Raw genomic sequence first — 9,857 nt, forward strand, 5'->3', positions numbered from 1 at the left:
GCACTGTAAAGTTTTATTCCAAGTCCAAATATCATAGAATAGTTAAAGAACTTTTTACGTTTACTATGTTCTTATAATAGAGAGGTTGCGGCCGACGTTTTCATCGCGAAAACGTGTACGTCGGACGTTTAGCGCCGCCTTCCTGTAAGCCTAGAACAGGGACCTGCGGCTCGCGAGCCACATGCGGCTCTTTGGGTGTGAAGCTGCGGCTCTTTAGTTCCATATGCAAATATTATTTATTTTATCAAAAAAAAAAAAAACATTTAAAAATCGTTCTAAATCGATTAACGAGGATTAGACACCGATTCTATCTCAGCCACTTGTACTCGCTTTTCACCGCATCCCTCCCCCGTGACACGCGTCGTCACTGTCGTCAGTCCGCCGTCGTCAGATGTTTCTATTATCTAATTCAGTGTTTTTCAACCTTGTTAAATACGCGACCCCTTTACAAGTTAAAAAATTCTGGCGACCCCCTAGGGCCATATTTAAACTATATCCGTAATTTTAAAAACTATGTATTTAATTTTCTTTCTGTTGAGACAAATTATTGTTGATTAAAATAGAAATTTCAGAAGAATCGACAATAATTTAACACACATAATGTATGAAACTTCCTTTAATTATAACATTACGCACAGGGAACTGTTGACCTATTCTTTTAGTATCTGAATTTCAGCTTATACTTTTTTACTTTTTATTTCCTTTTGCAAATCAGCTCAACACTTTTTCCGCTATCATTTTCTGGGGTGAGCCGTAATTGTCGCTGAAATTGTAGTTTAATGTAGTGTAAGACCTACAAACACTTGTCTTTTACTTCTATTCGCGACCCCCCGTGTAAGGCTTCGCGACCCACAGGTTGAAAAACACTGATCGAATTTGTTGTGAAAAACACTACTTATATATGAATAAATAGATATTTTTTCTTATGAATAAATAGATTAGTTTTCTTTATCAAAAAACTTTATTTATGCGAGTACTATTTATTGTTGACAAGAAAAAATTTTGTGGCTCTTTAAAACCTTTGAAATTTTGTAAATTGTAATTTTGGCTCTTCCGACTCAAAAGGTTGCCGACCCGTGGCCTAGAAGTTTGACAATGGCGTTTGATACGTCGAGCATGATACCACTGACTTCTAGGCTTACAGGAAAACGGCGCTGAACGTTCGACGTACATGTTTTTGCGATGAAAACGTCGGCCGCAATCTCTCTATTATGTTTCAAAACCTTCTACTCAACAGTTTGTCGTAAACACCACTAACAACGAAAGAGTAAACGTGAAAAGCACAAAATAATGAATCATGAATGTGTATTTATGTTTTAGTGCCTTCATTACAAATTATGTGCTAATCAGGAATAATTTGACAAGTGCTTGAGTATTACTGTGCTTTAAATATCGAAAAACCACAATCAGTAAACTTACCTTTTGAGGAATTCTCTTATTGATGCAGAAAAAACCTCCAATTGATAGACATAAGGAAACTTTACCAAATCTCTTCATAAAGTTCATTATCTGAAATAAAATAGAATTATTAAACAAACTTAATTTCATTTATTATAAAAAGAAAATTTTGATATACTTTAAGCTTTTCTTGCAGTTCTAAATCACAAATTTCAAATTGCCGAATGTCTTGAAATCCATTTTGCATCTGAAAAATTAAAATTATATTAATTTAATAAATAGAACAAAAGTGTCATTAAATCGAATGTAAGTACCGTAAAAGCAATGCAGCACAGTATACAGCCACAAATAATGCAAATGAATGAAAAAACAATTGTCAACGCAAAGATCGCAATTTTAAAATACTCATGCATATCAATATGCAAATAAGCGTAATACAGAAAGCTCGTTCCCCAAATTATTCCGAAGTAAAGAATTACAGAAATCAATTTCAATTTTGTGTTGAACTCATTCATAAAATGCCACAATTCTTGATGACGAATCATCAAATTTTGTAATTTTATTTTCGCAATTCTATCGGTTATTCTTATCGAAGATAAACGGCAAAAAAGTTCTTCGAATTCTTTATGAGGCACAAGAAGCAGAAACGCAGCTAACAGTAAAAAATGTGCTATTCCGCCTATAGCTAAACTTGTTGTAAATCCAGTATTAATAGTGCATAGCAGAGGTTCAAATTGAAAATGTTGCTTATTTTCTACAGCAGGATAATAAACAGTCAGATTCAAAATTTGAAAAGTGATTATCGATATTATGACAATAAGCGATACACAAAGGGAGGCATTTTTTACTAGTACATTATTCTCGAGAATCATTTTTTCATAGAAGAATCTGTTTCTCAGTCTGGTAATCAGATTGATCTTGTTGCAACTCAGAAATGTTACAGTGATTGAAATCGTGAGGTAAACAACTAGAAACGTAGTCTTCATTGTGGCAGCGTCACCTTTGAAAACATCATACCATCCAAGACACAATGCATATTCACCTAAACCTGGCAATAAATGCCACGAGAAAAGTGCAGCGAATTGCCAGTTTGTAAACTGTACGAATCGAATGTAGATATTTTTTAATTTTAAATATTTAGGTTTGGAAATTGGGATTTTACAGGTACAAGTTTCGAAAGGATCGAAACCGAAAATTAGGATTGTTGTCCAGCAGGGTTCGAGGAAACAATTCATGCAAACTTCTTCGATGTTCGAATTCATGCTGCTCTTGTATGTATTAAACTGAACATAATGCAAAATTACTAAAATATGCAAGTTATATAATGACATCAGCTTCAACGGCTAGTACCTCTACATGCCAATAAAAATACTTTATAGTAAAGATAACTAATTTCCTCTATTCCTTTAAAGCTAATGCCCATGCCTATTTAATATGTTTACATTACTAATAGAAATGCTTTCACTTGTTTACTGTACCAAAATAGTTATTCATGTATTAAAATTGGAATTTACTAATGTAGTAAAACGAGCTAGATCACAATGTGACTTATGCAATAAAATATTTTAAAAGTTTATCAAGTAAAAATATATTACACATGGTCGAATAAAATTAAAAATAATCGTAGCATTCATCGTATATTATAAAAGATGTTTTCAAATGAGGTTTCTATTGTATTCATCGAATGTTTTTATCAGTTTTCTTTCATAATCTGTTTCCTCAAATGAATCCAGGTACATTTTTACATTCGTGTGCTAATGATTGTAGGACGCAGCTGATACACTAACGTCATCATTTTCTGTTTTAAGCATTAGTTTACTTAGTTTCAGTTGTATAATTATATACACAACTTTTTCAATGTAGTACTTGCTTTTTATACTCATGTAAAATATTCTTCGATATCCGAAGTCATTTTGCTGTATTTTTGGACTATGAGTAGAGAAGTTGTGGCAAGTCAAAAGAAATAATTTGGCACGTAACGTTTTACGGGACTATTTCTTATCGATTGTCTTTTTCAATCCTCACGGTTTGTCAATTGATCATTTATTCTCTAATCGGCTTTTACACGTTTAATCTTCTTAATAGATGCTCATTCCTTTTTCTGAAACATCGTTATTTAAAGTTTAATACCTATAAAACCTAAAATCGCTTTTAAAGATAAACACCAACCGTATGCCGAAAATCTATCGGGCTAGTTTAAGGCTAATTACTAAATTAATTACGTAACCAATTTGGCTCTAGAGCCATCTCTTATTACCGGCTTATTTGTTTAGGCGCCATCTCTTATTATCATTAATTAATTTAAATAATTTAGAACCCGCTGGGAGAAAAAATCGGCCCGGTGTTAATAAGAGATGGCACCTAATGCTTACCTCTAGAACCAAATTGGTTACGTAATTCATTTAGTAATTTGCTTTAAACTAGCCCGATAGATTTTCGGCATACGGTTGGTGTTTAGCGATATTATATATCGGGTTTAGCGATGTTTGTATATATTACGCCTTGCCGGAGCTTGCATCGAGCATTTCGGGTCAATGTTCGTCCACAGCAGATATTATTCTCTTTTTTTATATACTTTAATATACCCATATGTTATTTTAACATTTTCGGAAAAGACCTTTAAAATGCCATGTTTTAAATTTTCCCAGAAAAACTTTTTTAAAATATTTTCCTGTTTATTACAATACAGTTTCATTTACTAAAACATCACTAATTTGTTAAACGAATTACCAACTGTTCATCCCACAGGGTAAATATCCAGCTCACACCATCTTACTCTGTAGCTGTATGGGCATATTAAAATATAAACATAAAAAGGTAACATCTGCTAAGAAGAAACGTTGGCTCGAAATACGCGATTGTATTATAATAGCATATAAAATTACTTTACAGAAAATATATTTTAATTGGAAATTATGTGTTTCTTTTTACTCATTATAACAAGTTCAAAGTGGATCTTTACATTGAACATTTTATAATGACACAAGAATGTCTAAAGTAGATAAAAGTATCTTCTTCTTCTTCAGCTTTTCCCACACTATGTAGGGTCGCTGTTTCTGACGAGTCGTCTCCACTGCTCTCTGTCCTGGGCTGCCTCCACATTCAGATGCTTTTCTCTCAAGTCCTCCTCCACAAGATCCATCCACCTTTTCCGCGGCCGTCCCCGCCGCCTCCTCCCCCTCACTCTCATCTGCATAACCCTTCTTCCCACATACCCTTCTTCCCTCCGTACCACATGACCAAACCATTTCAACCTCGCTTCCTGTATCTTTGCTTCTATGTTCACAACTTTCACTGTCCCCCTCACACATTCATTTCGAATGTGATCCCGTCTCGTAACCCCACACATCCAACGGAGCATCCTCATCTCCGCCACCTCCATCCTTTTGACATGGGTTTTCCTTAAGCTCACAGTCTCAATAGCGTACAGCATAGCTGGTCTCACCACCATCCGATAAACTTTCCCTTTCAACCTAAGTGGCACCCTCTTATCACACAACACTCCTGACATATCCCTCCAATTCCGCCAACCAGCCTGAATCCTGCCTGTCACCTCCTTATCCACACTTCCATCCTCAGCCATAGTTGACCCCAGGTACTTAAAGGTATTGACTCTTCGGAATACGTCACCCCTCAACTCCAGATCACTCTCCCGGGCACCATCCTCCTCCCCACTACACATATACTCTGTTTTACTCCTGCTCACCCTCATGCCCCTCCCTTCCAACACACCCAACCACCTTTCCAATTTAACCCTCAGCTCCTCTTTTGTTTCGGCGCACAGAACGATATCATCTGCATACAACATGGTCCAAGGTGCCTCTTCTCTGACCTCGTCCGTGATCACCTCCATCAGTATGTTAAACAAAAAGGGGCTCAGTGCTGACCCTTGATGTAAACCAACTCTCACCCTGAAGCACCGGGACACTCCTACACAGCTCCTAACCTTTGTGGCCACATCCCTATACAGTTCATGGATCAATCTAACATACTTTTCAGGAACCATCTTTTCCCTTAGACACCTCCAGAGTTCTTGTCTAGGCACCGTGTCATAAGCTTTCTCCAGGTCAATGAATGCCATATGCAGCTGTTGTTGCTTCTCCCAGTATTTTTCCAACATTTGCCGAAGGGCAAAAATGGCATCGACTGTTGATCGTCCTGGCATGAATCCAAACTGCTCTCCTGAAATGGTCACCTCTTCTCTCAACCTTCCTTCCAAAACCCTTTCCAAAATCTTCATCGTGTGAGACATCAACTTTATTCCTCTGTAATTTTTACAATCTTGAACATCCCCTTTTCCTTTGTAGATAGGTACAAGTATACTTTCTCTCCATTCGTTAGGTATTTCTTCCTGCTCAAAGACTTTTTTGAATAGGTCCCATAACAGATCAATACCCTTCTTCCCCAATGACTTCCACACCTCTACAGGGATTCCATCCGGGCCCTCCGCTTTACCGTTCTTCATCCTCTTTAGGGCCCTTTCCACTTCTTCTCTAGTGACCATCTGTACCATGCCCATGTTTCGGTTTCCCTCCTCTCTGTTCATTCTTTCATTCTCTGTATTCAAAAGTCCTTCAAAGTATGCCCTCCATCCTTCTCTTATATCGTTCTCCCCTCGTAGGACCATCCCCGTCGTGTCCTTGATCTGCCTTACATGCGAAATATCCTTCGTTGCCCTATTCCTGAGTTTGGCTAAACGATATATTTTCTTCTGTCCTTCCCTTGTATCCAACTCCTCGTATAAGTTCGCATATGCTCCTGCCTTTGCCTGTGCCACCACTCTCTTAGCTTCACGCTTTGCCGCTTTATACACTAATCTATCTTCCTCTGTACGTGACCTGTCCCACTTCCGTTTTGCCTCCTTTTTTGCCTTAACAGCTTGTTGCACACTTTCATTCCACCACCAACCTTCCTTTTGCACCCTAATCTTTCCAGATGTTACACCAAGCACCTCCTCTGCACAGTTCCTGATAGCATTGGCATTATATGACCACCAGTCCTGCACCCCTTCCCAATCTTGCGAGATTTGTATCAACACCCTCTCTACATAATCCGCCCTCACCCTCTCCTCCCTCAAACGAAACCACTTAATTTTCTTCATCTGTGTATTTCCAATTTTTCTATGCATTCTTGACTTCATGTCTATGCACATCAACCGATGTTGCGCCGATACCTGATCTGTTGGTATAACCTTACAATTTATCACCGTCGCAAGGTGCTCTCGTCTAGTGAGGATATAGTCAATCTGTGAACTATTAGGCCCACTGTTAAAAGTTATCAGATGACTTTCCTGCTTGGTGAAAAACGAATTCACAATCACCAGGTCGAAAGCCACAGCAAAACCCATAATTCTCTCCCCTTCTTGATTTAGTTCCCCAACCCCATGGCCTCCATGAACCCTTTCATAGCCCACGTTCCGACCCCCTATGTGCCCATTGAGGTCGCCTCCCACAATTACTCTCTCATCTCCTTCCAGTGTCCTCATTTCTTCATCCAATTCATTCCAAAAACAATCTTTCTCCACTGTTGCACACCCTACCTGGGGTGCGTACACACTAAACACCACAAATAGATCATCTCCAAAACTCAGCTTCATTCGCATCATCCTATCACTTCTTCTGTACACCTCTAGTACCTCGCTCTTCCTCCTCCCAGCCACCACTATTCCAATCCCATTTCTTCCATTCTTGTTTGCACTGCTATAAAATAATTTACATCCTTCTCCAAGTTCCTTCGCCTTGTCTCCCCTCCACCTCGTTTCCTGCACGCACAGGACATCAATCCTCCTTCTCCTCATCATATCCACCACCTCCATTCCTCTTCCCGTCATACTTCCCACATTCAGTGTTCCCACTCTCAACACCTTTTCCTCAAGTAGGGCTTGCTTCCTTAATTGTGTTTGGGGACTAAAACAATTTGGCACTACTGTTGGTAAAGTAACATCATCTAATGGCGGTAATGAGGTATCATTTGAAGAAATACAGCTGATACTGTTTTTAGACGCGTGACGTACAGATGAAGTGCAGATGGTGTAGAGATACATAATGAGCCGTTAGGATCGTAAGTGCATCTGGCTTGAACTTGTTGTTGCCAGTCGAATCCTAGGATTAACGAGAATGGAAGTTGTTTGCAAATTCCAATTTTTGGCATTAGACGATCAATGTTTTCAATCTTGATATTTAAGGATATCCAACCTATGGGCTTTATTTCGTGATCAACAACTTGGAATTCACCATCGGTCCACGGATGAATGACACAATCAAGTGGAACGCACGATTGCTGAATAACTGTGATATCTGCGCATGGATCACAGAGTGCTTGAACTTCGGTTTGATTGTTAATGGTAGCAGGTATTTTTATATCGGTCTTAATGCAGTTTATAGAGTTAGAGTCATTTGCTCTTTTAGGCTCTGGTCGTGTTGCTGAATTTCGTTTAGTATTGCGACGTAAATCTGTAAACTTTGGGCCTGTAACGCCATGTGGTGATAAATTATTGGGATTAGTTGTGTTTTCGATATGCTGAGAAGAATCGTTCGTTTGACGGTTCTGAATTTCTTCAAAACGACTCGGTGAATTTTTTGGGCGAGCAATTGATGAACCTTTTTGAGGAGGCGGTAAACTGCACATGAACGATGCGTGACCTCTGGTTCCACATCTCCAACAGGTGATATCGCGAAGATCATCGGTTTCAGGGTTATACTTGCGAAGTTGTTCATTATACGGATTTGAAGATATTGGTGTAATTTTCGGTGATGGGCGTGATCCGTAAGGTTGGCGTGATTTATATTCGTGCTGCATGTTTCGAATTGCATCAAGTGCCATTGCTCTGTCAATTAACTCTTCGACAGTATTAGAGTTCTGTGTAGCTAAGGCAATCTGCCATTTTTCTTCAGTGATGTCACCAATGATCATTGAAATTCGATCTGGCTGTGGGATAGTAAAAGGAGCTTTTTCCAAGAGAGCGTCTTTGGCATATATGTAATCAACCAAGCTTTCGTTCCTTTTTAGTTTCCGATCAGCTTGATAAGCTAAAAATTCTTGCATAGTAATACGTCTTTTAAATCTTGATGTAAGGGCAACTTTCCATTCTATCCAATTATTGTAACGGTTACCTTGAGTTAATTGCCAATTTCTAGCAGATCCAGCGAGACGTGAGATAGTATTAGTCAATTTGAGTTCATCAGTCCAGTTTGCCAATGTTGAAATTCTTTCAACTTCTTTTAGCCACTCGAGCGCATTATCAATCATATCACCACGAAATATCGGAATGGAATTTGCCGTGTCATTAGTTGACGTGATTTGAATAGTACTTGGCGAATTTATTTGTCTCTCAATCAACTGTTTTTGGGATTCCATTAGCGTAGTCAGGACTGCAGCAATATTAGGATCCAGTTGCGAAGTAGGTGCAGGAATTTGTGGCGTATTGTTGCGATTATTTAGGGTTTCGACTTGTTTTTGTAATAGTTGGATTTGCTTTAATAATTCTGCGCTGTCAGGAATCATTTTAGCATCATCATCTTTGTCACTCGAACGCATCCTAAGAGTAGCGAGTTCGTCTAAATTTCCCTGCTGTTTTCTTTTTATATTATCATCCACGATGCGAGAAATTAAACAGTCTTTGCTTCCAACAAGAGAAAGATTCCGCAAACGTAAATCGGCTTTCAACTGGGCGACAGTAAAGTGTTTTATATCTTCTGACGTTAAAGAGTTCAACTCGTCGTTTATGGTTGTCATAATTCTGAAGCGAAGTTTTCAACTTTGACCGGAAATGCGAATTTATAACAAATGCTCGTGTCGATAGGCGACCGATCTTGGCGAGATCTATTTAGCGTTCTTGGCGAGAAACGACTGAAGAGTGTCAGGCCTACGTAATGGCGAGCAAATTCCAACGTTAAAATTAATTCTTTTTCAATTTAGAATTTACGATATTAGTAATAATCTACTTCTTCGAATTTATAACTTCTATGAATTGATATCTTTTGTTTAATACGTTTGAACAATCTAAACTCTTGATTTTTGCTCGTCGTTAATGGCGACCGTTGAAACGAAGTTCTAAAAGTTTAATATTAACAATTTTGTTAATGAAATGTTCTTTCCACTGTCGACTGCGCCATATAAGGTTTAGATCGGCGTCGAGTGACAACGTTATGAATTAATAAACGAATATAACGCAACTAATTAATGAATAATTTAATATTTGATGCTTACCAACTTTAACTTGCGGCGATAAGAACAAACAACAGAAAACAACATGGCGAACTGCGGCAACATCAGCGCCGCCACTAATTTAAACAATATGAGACCTTACACATTGTACAATTAATTCCTCAAAAATAGTTATAACACTAATAAATCTTTAAATTAACATTAATTGAAAATTATTTAGAATGAAAGGTTATTATTGTTCAATAAAAATGCAAAAATACAAAAAATGAACTAATCCCCGTTTAAAATCTAAC

At 38.0% G+C, this 9,857-nt stretch overlaps 1 protein-coding gene across 1 annotated transcript; it reads right to left on the reverse strand.

Moving 5' to 3' along the window:
* Positions 1-7,344: 7,344 nt before the first annotated feature.
* Positions 7,345-9,617, reverse strand: LOC111615418. The gene has a single exon (XM_023356834.1). It carries the CDS (start codon positions 9,130-9,132, stop codon positions 7,345-7,347), a length of 1,788 nt encoding a protein of 595 aa, XP_023212602.1. The 5' UTR covers positions 9,133-9,617.
* Between the last annotated feature and the right edge of the window lie 240 nt (positions 9,618-9,857).

This window comes from Centruroides sculpturatus, unplaced genomic scaffold (assembly GCF_000671375.1).
Source record: "Centruroides sculpturatus isolate CEXI.00-Female unplaced genomic scaffold, Cexi_2.0 scaffold2469, whole genome shotgun sequence".
Taxonomy (NCBI): Eukaryota; Metazoa; Arthropoda; class Arachnida; order Scorpiones; family Buthidae; genus Centruroides; species Centruroides sculpturatus.